This window comes from Physeter macrocephalus, chromosome 19 (assembly GCF_002837175.3).
Source record: "Physeter macrocephalus isolate SW-GA chromosome 19, ASM283717v5, whole genome shotgun sequence".
Classification (NCBI taxonomy): domain Eukaryota; kingdom Metazoa; phylum Chordata; class Mammalia; order Artiodactyla; family Physeteridae; genus Physeter; species Physeter macrocephalus.
The window spans coordinates 3712454-3726376 of NC_041232.1; the positions used below are offsets into that span (position 1 = coordinate 3712454).

The following is a 13923-nucleotide window of genomic DNA, read 5'->3' on the forward strand; positions in this document are numbered from 1 at the left end:
GCTGCGTATATTAACCATAATTAAGAATAGATAAAGCATGAAGTGACAGTTGAACAAAATATCAGATTTTATGCTGTGATGACCTATCCTTAAAAATATAGTTAAATGAGCAAGGTAACAGATCCAAAGTTCCTTACTCCTTGCCATGGTGTGCTGCGTCTAACAAGATGGAAAGTTTTCTTCATGTAAAATTTGATATAAAATGAAATTATGCATATATAAATGAACACAACATACTTATATCAGTACATGTATATACACACATATATACGTACCACCCAACCTGAGAACTAGAAGATTACTGTCTCCCTATTCCTTTTCTAAACCATTCCCTTTCTCCTTTTTAACTCCACCAGAGGTGAATTCTGAATTTGAATTGTGTAGAGCAAAATGAAATTTAATAGATATAAATGCAAGATTTTGTATTTGGTTTCATAAAGGGAACTACACACAAGTGGAAAACAGAAGCCCTACAGGTTTTAACTGGTTAATTAGAATTGACTCTGTAGCTGCCAAGAAAAGCCAGTTTGCCCTTAATATACATTAACAAAATGTGTTGCCTGGACAGAGGTGGTGGTTTTGTGCTTAGGTGCTGGTTCATCTGTACCTAGAGTATCATCCTCATGGTTCTCTCTCCCCTACCCCCGCAGCACTCAGATGAGCTCAAGGTACAGGGAGGATGGTGTGGGGGGCAGAGGGGAAGCAAGGAATGAGTCAGTGTTGGGGTTCCTGGCCAAAGCAGAGTCTGTCCCTTCCTTTTCACATTGAGCCTGGGGTCATGTGGGAGGAATGTATTCATGGATAAGAATTCACACTAGGGACACAACGTGAAAATACCCCATTGGAAGCCGAGTTGCTGGGTCTTTCTGAAAAATCAGGGGGAATGAGAGAAGCCTTTGAGACTTTGGAGGGTTGAGCAGAGCAGTTCTGTTGGGCACAGTTAAGCTCAGGGGAAGACGGGTGGGACGGTGGCAGCTCCTGACATTCTTAGGTCACAGCACCATTGGAAATCTGGATGAATGCTGCAGGCCTCTCAGAAAAGCAGACGTGCCATCCCAGAAGGTCTGCAGACTCCAGACATTGTTGGACCCCAGGTTAACTCTTGCTAGATTGGCAAAACACCACAAACATAGTCAAAAGACAACTGACAAATTGGGAGGACATATCTGCAATGTATATCATGGATAATGGGCTTATATCTCTAATGTATAAAGACCTCTTAAATTGGGGAATGAAAAAAACCAATAGAAAAATGGAGGAGACACTTGAGTAGATAAGTCACTGCGTGCATGTGTGTTTGTGTGTATTGTGTTTAAACACATGAAGATGGCCAACCTCACTCATAATTAGAGATGCAAATTTAAACAACCCATGATACTACTTTTATGAAACCTATCAGATTGGTGAACATGAACAATTATGACAACACACCTGGTCGGCAAGGCTGTGAGGAAAAATGCTGTTCTCACACATGGCTGGTGGGAACGCATACTGATACAACCTTGCAGAAGAGGAATTAGGCTACACTTAACAAAACTATGCCCTGACCTGTTGACTCAGAACTCTCATTTCTAGAGAGTATCTACCCTGAAGATACACCTCCCACAGCATAAAAATATGTATACACAAGGTTATTGTTTGAAGCATAGTTTATTATTGCAAAATGTTGGAAGCAACCTAAATGTCCACATATAGGAGACAGGTTGAATAAACTATGGTATATAAACATCCTTCCCTGGAGCCCTGTGCAACTGTAATAAAGAATGAAGATCTCCATGTACAGGTGCAGGTGTCCCCTAGACCACTGCTGCGTTTGGTGATTCTCTGGAATTCACAGGACAGTGCACATGGTCAGATTCACAGCTAAGATTAATTACAGTGTAAGGACATAAAGCAATCAGCAAAGGGAAGAGGGGCATGGGGGCAATGTCTAGAGGAAATCACGCACAGGCTCCCAGGAGTCCTCTCCGAGTGTAGTCACACACACTTCACTTCCTCTGGGAACAAATTCTGCTCATACATTTGAGATGTCTACCATGGAAGCTTGTTAGAGTTCAGGCTGGTCACATGGGCATCCTCTGGCTGGCACATACCAAAATCCCAGACGTCACAGGAGGAAAGCAGGGGTTCCCCATGAATCACACGGTTGTATAGGTGTCGTGAGCCACTCTGAACATTTAGGAAATGGTGGAGACTCTCCTGCAATCTAAGTTCCCAGATGCTAGCCAAGGCTACCCTTGTAAGCATGCCTTTCTAAGAATAACAGTCAGGCCTGCTGCTGTTAACTCTTTTGCAAAGGAGGATATACTAAGTGAAAAAAGCAAACTGTGAAGGACTTTCTGCAGTATCATCCCTTTCATGCATGAAAGAAGGGGAAATAAGCAAGTGTACAAGTGTATGCTCATTTGTATAAAACACACACATGTGTACACACAGGAGGGATGAGCCAGAAAAGAACCGTGTCACTTCTGTGGGGTTCCTGCCCCTGAGATGCACAACCAGGATCTAATCATGAGGAAACATCTGACAAACCCAAACCAAGGGACTTTCTTTCCAAAAGTTAAGAAAGATGAATACATACGGAACCCTCTCAGTTGAAAGGAGACTGAGGAGACACGATGACTAAATGTATTCTGGGAGCCTGGATTGGATCCTGGTCCCGAAAAAGGGTGTTATGGAGCCGTTAACAAGATTTGAATAAGGTCTTTAGATTAGCTCGTATTTTATTAGTGTTAATAACTATACTGTGGTTATGTAAGGTGTTAACATTAGGGAAAGCTGGATGAAGACTATACAAGAAATTTTTTTGACCAATATTTGCAATTTTTTGGTGTCTTTAAAAGATTATTTCTAAATCAAATGTTTAAAAACTTTAAAAATATTATAACAATTAAAAAAAAAACAAAAAAAACCTCTTCTTGATAGAGGGAGACAGAATTTAACTTAGTATGAGAGATGCTTTTTAACAGCTAGACCAGTCTAGAAATGGCTTAGGTTTACTCAGGGAAGTCCTGTTTATAAAGAGGCTCAGTGACTGTTTGTCAGGAATATACCAAAGGGGATTCTAACTCGGACAAGTAACCTCAGAGGTGTTCTTTTCCATGCTGACATTCTGTGATTTTGTTCTAATAGTTGATTTGCCTTTAGCAGCATTCCACAAAGTTTTTTCCTTCAGCTGTTGTTCATCTCAGACCAACAAAGAGGCCTACAGTCGTGCACTGGCTCCAGTTTGGGGAAGAGTACTGAGAGGTTATCACTTAACCCACTCTTCTCTGTTCCCTCTGAACCAAAATCAGTCAAGGCGGAAGGGTACTGACTTCAACAGAGCTCGGCTCCAGGAATAAGAACTTGCTGTGGTTGTGAAGGACGGCCACCTACACTTTCCGTCATGGATTGCATGAATTAAATGCTTGGTGAATTTCTCAGTTCATGGAGAAGAACGGCACCAATATTTAGAATTAGAAGTTTACACTTTTTTGTACCTTGGGCCCTGATGAAACCTAAACTGGTTTTGTTAAATATTCATTTCATTCACTCATTTAACCTCTCTTAAGGTCATTATTAGTTGTGTTTTTGTTTTTTTTGTTTTTTTTGGTTGTTGTAAAAGAAAAACAGTGCATGTTATTTTACGAAGCAACTTATTTTTAAATGTTGGTCTTAATTGGCTTTTTTGGCTTTTTTTACTGTGGTAAAATACATATAACATTTACCATTTTTATTATTTGTAACGCTTCAGTGGCATTAAGTACATTCACGTTGTGTAACCGTCACCACCATCCATCTCCAGAACTCTTTTTATTTTCCCAAATTGGAACTCTGTTTCCATTAAACAATAACACCCCATATGCTCTCCCCCAGCCCCTGGTAACCCCCGTTTGCCACCTTTCTGTCTATGAATTTGTCTGCTCTAGGGACCTCATATAAGTGCAGTCATACAGTCTTTGTCCTTTTGTGACTGTACTTGACATTTTCTTTAAAGATCCACGTGGGGCTTCCCTGACGATCCAGTGGTTAAGACTCTGCGCTTCCACTGCAGGGGGCAAGGGTTCAGTCCCTGGTCGGGGAACTAAGATCCTGCATGCTGTGTGGTGCAGCCAAAATATTTCTTTTTTAAATTTTTTTAATAAAAAAATAAAGATCCACTTAAAAAGTTAAAATAAATATTCCAATCATGAAATATTTCAATCATGAAAAGCTAAACCAGCAAAAAAATCATTCTTTCCTGCCTTATGATTGTGTCAAAAAGGTGTAAAGACTTGTAACTAGTACTTTTGTCCTTTGATCTGGGATATTCTGTTATCGGGAGGGGAGAAGAAAGGCAAAAACAAGGAGGGGAAAGAGTCTGGGAACAGGTGCGTGGAAGGGACAGCTGCAGGAGCCACACTGAGTAGTGAAAGAACCGTTCAGCTCTGACCTTTGCACTCACAGGAGGAAGGTCAAGAACTACGGTGCACACAGAGGTTACGGACCAGGATACGGAAAAGATTGGTCTTATTTAAGAATAAAGTGGAAAGACGGGTATGCGACATCCCACACAGGTGATTTGACATTGAAAACTTTTTTTTTCCTGATTTGACCAACTTTATTTTCTTTTTTTTAACTGAAGTATAGTTGGTTTCCAATGTTATATTAGTTTCTGGTGTACAACGTAGTGATTTTGTTTTTGTTTTCTTGGCCACGCCGTTTGTGGAATCTCAGTTCCCTGACCAGGGATTGAATCAAGGCCATGTCAGCGAAAGCCTGGAATCTAACCACTAGGCCATCCGGGAATTGCCCAATGTAGTAGTGATTTTTGACATTTTTATAGTTTATACTTCATTTAAGGTTATTATAAAATATTGGTTACATTCCCTGTGCTGAACATTACATCCTTGTATCTGTGAAAATTCTTTATACCATGCTTTGCTAGTTTTTCTTGGTGCTTAGATATAAGCTGTACACAGGGGTAGATCTGCCGGGGTGAATGTGTTGTAAAAGCTTTGGCTTCAAGATACATCATTCATGCTCAACACAGACACAGAAAAATTCTGAATTGTCTGTTAGCAGAAACATACGAAGACTCAGTATGCATCTTTTGATAGATATTTGAAGGCATATGGACAGGAGACATCAAGTCAGGAAGCACAATGGCTGTTGATCACCTGAGGCATGTTATGCTATTGGAGAAACTTGTTATTTAATGGCATGTTCAGAAAAGACCCAATCTTGTGCAATATATGTGACTTTACTTAAGGGAAAGGCTGTTATGCTAAATGCCCATTAAGCTTCCTTCCTCGTCACCCTAAGAGTCTCTGATCCTAAGAAATTTGCAGTAGTGTGAAGCAGCTTGCTTTTTGCTTAAAAGGAAATCTTGTTGGAAAGAACTCATTTTCAGTGATTTAAAGGTGAAAAAATCTGAACTTCACATTCTGAGTAGTACAGTTGGTGGCCATAAGCTGTTCTCCCGGTCTGCCAGGGTACCGTGGTCCCCACAGTGATGGTTTGCCTGTGGTTCTCAGCTCATATTGTTAAAAGTGTGTGACAAAGAGGTGCCCAAAGCACCATTCACATATTGCTGGGACTTAAGGTGGAACTTTCTCCTCATTAGTTTAGCAGTTCTCTTAGATAAATCCTTGTGGCGGACTGTTATTAAATGCCTCACCCAGCTAACGTGATCGGTGCCTCATTTAAAGTTACTCTGAATTGAGATACATGGAGGAAAATTCCTTTTCAGGCTCAGTAAAGATGATTTAAAGTTACTGTCCTACAGCTCTTCCTTCCTAAATATGCAAGTGTAGGAAACTGAAAGGTCCATCTAGAGATCCAACAACTTGTTTATTTTCAGTGTTCTTCACTGTGAACATGATCACTGCTGTTCCCACAAGTGCCAGGAAATGGGAGGTATCTCATTTGCTCTGTGTTGGGCCCTATTGTGTGTTCAGTGTGTCGGCAGTCCCACCTGAAGCTGGGACCACCAGTGCTCCAGCTCAGGAAGCTCAGTCTTGGAGGAGGTCAGCGAGATCTGCTTACAACCAGGGCTCATGGCTCAGGTGTACCTCAGGCCCTGAGGAGCTTAAAACTACCCTGCTTATAAAAGCTGAAGGGCCTGGTGTATGTTCATTTCCCTCCTAAAGATATTTGTGGGGTTTTTTTTTTCTGGCTCAATACTAGCCTCATAGGAATGAATCAGTATTGCGTCTTTTCCAGGATAAACAGCCAGCTTTTAATGGGAAATAAGATTACAGATGAACAGTAAGAATGGTTTTCAAGACCCTCCTAAAATCTGCCTAAACTTTGGAGAAGTATTTTAAGTTGGTTTTGATTCCAAGCAGTGGGCAGGAGGATGACATGTTGGCTGTGCCAGGCTGAGGCAGAGAATTTGCTGTCAGTTTGACAAATTGCACTATTATGTGGCATTTCATATTTTATATAGTTTATATAATGCTACGAACTACTGCAGTGATCTCATTTGATTTTGCAAGAGGGATCCACGTGAACTTATATCTTGGAAACAGATTTTGCAAGGAATGTTAGGATATTAACGATCAGATGTCAAGATTTAGTAAAATCTAGGTAGTAGAGAGAAATGTTTAGGACTTTACCTCTAGGAATCCTGAAACTTAGAACACTTAGCTGATAAAATATTGTAGGAAAAGGACATTGTGTCTGATAAATTTCTGCAAGTGTTTCTTACATGATCGGTTGGCTCGAGGGGATGGAGGGAGTTGCACACAGGATGCTTACACTACACGGCCATTGCTCGCAAGTGGTCTGTTCTGTTCCTTCATCTGGGTTTGGGGCCCAAGGCTGGTTGAGCTCCCACCTGATCTGAAGATCGCCCACCGCCGTGATGCTGGTGGTTGGGGGTCCCTCACATCTGAACTCAGCCTCACACTGTTTCTTTTTCAACCCTGTCAATTCCTGATCGTATCTAGACTTAAAACTTTGTAGGGTCCACAGCCCTCTGTGAGGGGAAACCTGTTTTTTATAACTCAGAACCTTTCAGGAGAAGTCAGCAAGGCAGGGGGAGAGAGGAGTCTGTCACTCCTGGCTTCTGCTGCTCCCCTTCACTGTTAGAAGTCATGGCTAAGTAGGGAGATGGGGGGATGGCTTGAAGCAGTCAGGTTGGCACTCCACCAGGGTGTGTGCGGGCTCCAGCTAAGACATCTCCTTAGAGCAGCAGGTGGGGCCAGACTAAAATCCCAGCAGTACCTCCAGGAGCTGGAGCCCTTAGGGTTCATCATGCGAGCTCACCAGAGTCCTTGGGAATCTGAGGGGACCTGTATGCTGCTGGCAGGAGGTCAGCTCTCACTGCAGAGTCTCTTTTAGGCCCAGAAGAGCTTAGGGTGGTCACTCCAGATGACAACCCGGCTCTGTTGGTGACAGTCCTATTGGCTTTTCTCACGGGAAAGTGAGATCTAAGGTCTAAGGTCTACTGGATGGTGAGAGCTTCTGCTCATGGAACACCTGTCCTGACAGGGCATCTTGCAAGGTGTCTGTGGTCCCCATTTATAAAACCATCTGTAAGCATGCACTCTGCAGCAGAGCTAGCTGGTGGGAGTCCTGCGTCTGGAACGGAGCTGCATCTGACTCCTCACCCCTCGGCTTTTGCTCCAGCACCCGGCCTTTCCCATGAAGTATTAACCTGAAGAAATACTCTAAATAGCATCTAATCTAACACTTCAAACATTCAGCCTGAGAACTAGAAGTGTGGAGGGTAGTATCATTTTGGAGAAGGGATCGAGGGTAACTACAAATAACGATGTTTTCTTAACCTCTTATTTTAAAATAATTTGAGACTTACCGAAAAGTTGCAAAAGTAGTGTGAAGAATTCCCATTACCCTTCATGTGTATTCCTCACATGTTAACATTTTACCACATTTGCTTTTTTTCCCTTCTGAATAATTTGAGCGTATAGTTGCAGATGTGATACCTAAATGCTTGACTGTGTATTTCCTAGCAAACAAGGGCATTCAGTCAGGTGACCACAGTACCCTAATCAAAATCAAGAAATTAACACTAATCCGAGTACATTTGGCCAATTGTCCCACTGAAGTCTTTTGTAGCAAAAGAAAAAATGTTTTCTTGGTCTAGGAAAAATCCAGGATCATTTGTGGCATTCAGTTGTCATGTTTGTTTAGTCTCGTTTAATCTGTAACATTTTCTCAGCTCATGACCTTGGCACTTGAAAGAGTACAGGCCATTTATTTTGTAGAATTTTCCTCAATTTGGGTTTGTCTGATGTTTCCTCATGATTAGATCCTGGTTGTGCATTTGGGGGGCAGGAACCCCACAGAAGTGATGTGGTTCTTCCTGTGCATCCTCTCAGCAAGCGCCTGGCATTGAGGTGCCTCATTCCTGGGCAGGGGAACTGCCATCACCTGGTTCAGGTGGGGTCTGCCAGGCTTCTCCACTGTGAAGGTACTATTTTCCCCTTCATAATTATTAAGTATCTTGTGGGGAGATATTTTGAAACTATGTAAATACTTCTGTTTCTTATTCAAACTTTTAGCGACTAGTTTTAACATCTATTGATGATTCTTGAGATAATTATCACTGTGATGGTTGCCAAATGGTGATTTTCTAATTCCATCATTCCTTCTACGGTAAGTAAGAGCTTTTCTTCTCCCCATTTACAAATAAATTTGACCTGGCATCACGCTAGAATTTATACTCTTGGCCAAATGTGGTAACACGTAAGTTCTGTGGGAGATGGTTGTTTTAAGTTCACGCTGTGCAAAAGCATTCCACACTGAAGTTGCAATAGAAAGTGAAGGAACAGTCCTGCTTTGTACATGACACTCCACGCCGGGCCTCTTCTCTCACTTCCAGTGATGATGCTTTATTTCCTCCTGTGTCCACCTGTATTTGCCATCACTTTGATCTTCTGTTTCCACCACAGAACTTTGCTTAGAAGTGAAATGGTTTTGCTTGTTTGTTGTTGTTGTTGTTGTTTTGGAGTTTTTTGGGGGGGAGTTTTTTTGGTGGAGAATGTGGGCATTTAGTGCTGTAAAAGTTATCAAGCATTGTAGCAATGATTTCACCATCTGTCAATTTAAGTGAGTGCTATGTCAGAATCTTTTACTTACCAGTTAAATGCATGTGAAAAAAAATCTTTGGGCAGAGAAAAAGAGGTGACCCAGAAGGAAACTTTGATGTGAGCAGCCATTGTTGGTCTGTCAGTGTCTCCAGCTGGTCAGCCTGGTCAGACCCTTTCCTCACGGGGCCCCATGCCACACACACGCGCTGCTGCTGCTGCCCCTTCCCATTTTCCTGAAGTCCCTCTGTAGGTTGTCATTGATGGTGTTCCTCCTTATACCCTCCTCCAGTGAACAGGGATGAAAAGGAAAAATAGCTCTTCCAGGAAGTTTGAGAAAAAAATGGGTATGTGATACTGAGAATGGTTAGGGACTGAGTTACATCCAACTTCCTGATAGTTTCCATTCAGATTTTCAATTAAGATCACATTGCATCAATGTGTTTCTTGATTCGGAGGATACTTACAGGGTTTTGTTTGGATCTGCAGCCCAGCATTCTAAACCTCTGTTATTGTCCAGACCTTGGGAAACTTGGCTTTTCAAGCTCGAATTCTAGAGAAGTGGAAGTTTTATTATTATATTAATTTGAATTTGAGGTTTGCTTCAGTTCCCAGTCCTTGTGACTGCTAGCAAATTTCCAGGAGTTGGAAAGAAGACCCTCAGAGAATCATTGGCATTGGTGAGCTAGGGTATCTCTGGATCCTCCCTGACCGCTGGATTTTCTTACCGCAGGAGGACCTCCTGATGCAGGCAAGCAAAGAACATCTATGCACGGACCTCCCTGAAGATGGTTTGAGGAACAAAGGTATTTATTTCTCTCACATCTTTTCCTTCTTCCATTATTAAACACACAATTTTAGTTCACACTGGGAACGTGAGGATTTTAGGTCCCTGCCTTGCCAGATGGACTTCACTGTAGCAGCTCTTGGTATCATTGCCCACGGACGTACTCGGAGTCCCCTGGTATGATCAAGCGATGCCTCATTTGTGACAAAAGTTTGCTTCCCACTTTTTCTATAATGAGTCCCCATTGACTGTGAGTTGAACCTTAATGCTGGTGTGAAATCTTTCATTTGACTTTATAAAGCTGCACTGCTGTGTGGAAGGGTTCACGTGGACGGGGAGGAACCACCGCTGGCCATGCAGGGCATCCTGCTCTGTTCTCTTGGACGGCGTGGCCACTTCCGGTCACCTTGAGAGTTTGCGGAACAGTTTCTCACTTCCGTTACCTCATTTACTCCTCAAAACCATTGTTGAATATGGGCATCTGAGATACTGCCTTTAATTTGATTGATTGATTGATTTGATTGATTTGATTGAGGAAGAAGCCGAGGCCCAGGAGAGAGTGCTGAGCCAATATTCTTCTCTCCCTGCCCCAGGCTGAAAATAATCTTAGGTAACTTTAGTGAGGACTCTGTGTATCTATTTTATAATTAAGGTTAACAATGTAGAATAATCAAAACTGCAAAAAAAAAATACAGCGAATATGTTTAATTGTTTGAACATTTTGTTACTGTGATACAACGTCAGATTTGACTCTGCTTCTTGGCAGCCTGGACAGAAAAGGAAGCACAGACCATCCCTATGAGAAAGGACGCTTGTCCCAGTTTATCACCCTGCTTCCTGATGCTGGAGATTCTCTCTGTGGCTCAAAGCCTTGGCTGTCCAGTAGAGAGTAAAGCTCTGAAGATGAGAAATGTCGCTTTGTGCATGTCTCACCCGGTCTCAGGGCTTTACTAGGGATGCAGTTTAGTGCTGTCACCTGTCCCCGCCTGGATCTTTTTAGTGGGGCTCCAGTACTGGTATACTGAGTTGTAGGTGTGTTGGTGTATTTTCACCCACATCTTATCACAAAATTCACTGTGTATGTTATGAACTACATTTAACTACTTTCATTTAACCACTGAATGGACCTTTTATTTTTTATTTTATTTTATTTTTTTTTTTGTTTTTTTGCGGTACGCGGGCCTCTCACTGTTGTGGCCTCTCCCGTTGTGGAGGACAGGCTCCGGACGCGCAGGCTCAGCTGCCATGGCTCACGGGCTAGCCGCTCCACGGCATGTGGGATCTTCCCGGACCGGGGCACGAACCCGTGTCCCCTGCATCGGCAGGCGGATTCTCAACCACTGCGCCACCGTTGTAGTTTGCGGGCTCTAGAGCACAGGCTCAGTAGTTGTGGCGCATGGGCTTTGTTGTTCTGCGGCATGTGGGATCTTCCTGGATCATGGCTCAAACCCGTGTCCCCTGCATCGGCAGGCGGATTCTCAACCACTGCGCCACCGGGGAAGCCCTGAATGGACCTTTTAAACAAGAGAACCAGATTTATTTTCTATGACGAAATCTGATTCTCAGACTTACCTTGGTACTCTCCACCTAAAAAGCTGGTCCCCACTGGACCTGGATAAGTTGAGCTCTTCTGAAAAGTGTTCTCAGATAAACTGCTCTGTGGCACTTTTCTTCCTGTCCTAATGCCATTCTCCTTTAGTGACTTAAATTGGTAAAATGAAATTGTTTTCCTCCCAAGCCATAGGGAAGATTCTCAGGTTGATGTGGGGGAGCCTGGAAATGGCAGCTCTGCCTGACTTTTGGCAGCGATGGCCTAGTGCCCGACTGTGAGACATTCTTCCATGCCGCCCCCGAGAACCTTGCAAGATGGCCCTGTGTTACACTTGCGAGAACCAGCTCGGCTGTCCAGTGTCCCAGGCAGGCATGGCCAGGCAGAAAGGAGGGTTCTAAGCAGGCAGGTCTCCACAGGAATTGATCCCTGGGAGTACAAGCAGGCCTTGCAGCTGCCACCATGGATTTTAGTTAAACAGATGCACATGCTCTACTGTCATGTGACCAGCATTTCTGCTTGCTTTGCCAAGGTCAAGGTCAAACATTTACTAACTTACCATTTACTACAGAATTGAGAAGTAAATGATGTTTCTTGGAAATCTGGTTGTACTGTCTCTCCAGGGGCCCCAGCGGCCAAAATTTTCACTCTGCCCCGGATTGTAGCTCCTAGCTGGGCATGTTAGATATTTTAAGTTTTCCTGATGGAAATCTAATGGATCCTTGCTACCTTTGTTGTGAGCGTTCGTACCGTTGAGCACTGTGCAAATTGCTGTACATAGTTTTGTTTATACTAAGTTTTGATTATTCTGAAATGGGGGCACCTCTGAGGTCAGTGTTCTGTAATAATTTATAAATTTGCTGAGGGGTGAATTTGGGTCCCCCGTACTGAGCTATCTAGTAAGTGACCCCGGTGCAGCTCCCTTCTCTGTGTTGTTTTTCCTTCTCTCTATAAATGTCCCGTTCACAGCACACTCCCAAGTTCACATGGGATTCCAGGCTTTTGAGGCTCTTTACAGTCATTGTGTCTGCTGTGGTTCAGTGAGGTAAAATGAGAACACGATTTACTCTTTAATAAAAAAGACCTTTGTGTTAAACAAAAGGAGTCTTTAATTTGTAGAATGCTATTTTGCATATCATTCCCCATTTCTTTTTTTAAAAATTAATTAATTAATTTATTTATTTTTGGCTGTGTTGGGTCTTCGTTTCTGTGCGAGGGCTTTCTTTAGTTGTGGCAAGCGGGGGGGCCACTCTTCATCGCGGTGCGCGGGCCTCTCACTCTCGCGGCCTCTCTTGTTGCAGAGCACAGGCTCCAGACGCGCAGGCTAAGTAATTGTGGCTCACGGGCTCAGTTGCTCCGCGGCATGTGGGATCTTCCCAGACCAGGGCGCGAACCCGCGTCCCCTGAATTGGCAGGCAGATTCTCAACCACTGCGCCACCAGGGAAGCCCCATTCCCCATTTCTTGATTGCCGTAAGGCAGATCCGAGAGAAGCGGGCATGGGGACCAGTGCTGGGTGTTAGTCAAGAGGCCATTTCACAAGGGAAGAATGTCCCGTCAGGCCCTCTGACTGTGCCTCTCCCTTCCTGCTGTTCTGAGGGTTAACCTGGCTGTTTCACCATAATTTTCTGTTCAATATTTTATAAAAGTAATGTTATCAATTTTTTTTTCCTTGTAACTGGGCTTGATTGGGAAGGTTGCATAAGAAAAGAAAGATGGAATGGGCTCCAGGAAAAATACAAATATTAGTTCCCACTAATTACTGTGATACTTAGTTCCCATAGTAACAGTCTCCATTAAGGCTTATGTGGGAATCCTCTGAAATAATAGGGTCACCAGAAATTGGAAGAGCGTTGAGGAAATAAACTTTGATGCAGAGGTGAAAGCATCAAGGAGGGAAAAGCTACCTTATATAATTTTTGGAACTAGATAGTTTAAATTATTTAGAATAACTAAAGTTGAAACAATCTTTTCATAGCCTCTATTTCTATTATGTGAATAAATTAAGCATTTTAAGGAGATGGAATGAACCTATCAATAAAGCCCTTAGGTGGTATGAGCATCCAGATCCTTGGAGTTTACTGATCTGTTTGTATAATTTGGAATTACTGTCTCATGTTTTGTATTCCCTGTTTATGTCATTATCCTCCTATAATTTACATTTTGGGGAGTGGAAAGTTGAAAAATCAGCCAGTACCACACCCATTTAATAGGCTACAAGGAGGAGGTCTAGACATTTGGGGAACTAATTTTTTTTTTTTCATTAAAAAAAATTAAGGTATAACTTACATACTGAAATTATGTACATATAATTATATGTATATAACTATATGTATATAATTATATACATATAATTATAATGTATAAATTATATACATATACATATAATTATATACATATATATACATATAACTTACATATACTGAAATTTTGGGTGTGTATATGGTTCTGTGAGTTTTGACAAACACATACAATTGTGTAATCACAACTGTACCAGCACAATCAAGAAGTAGAACATTTCCATCACCCAGCAATCTCTTGCAGGCTTCTTTAATAGTCGGTCCTTGCCAC

General features: G+C 42.4%; 1 protein-coding gene across 17 annotated transcripts in view; it reads left to right on the top strand.

Moving 5' to 3' along the window:
- The window catches only part of PRR14L (proline rich 14 like), a 56237-nt gene that overhangs the window by 9422 nt on the left and 32892 nt on the right, over positions 1-13923 (top strand). For all 17 annotated transcript variants that reach the window (XR_003677369.2, XR_003677366.2, XR_003677364.2 and 14 more), the window contains one exon: positions 9751-9823. Coding sequence is in view for 7 of the 17 variants with exons in the window: in XM_007128720.4 (XP_007128782.2) it covers positions 9751-9823 (73 nt within the window). In the remaining 10 variants the exon portion in view is untranslated. The remainder of the gene's footprint in view (positions 1-9750; positions 9824-13923) is intronic.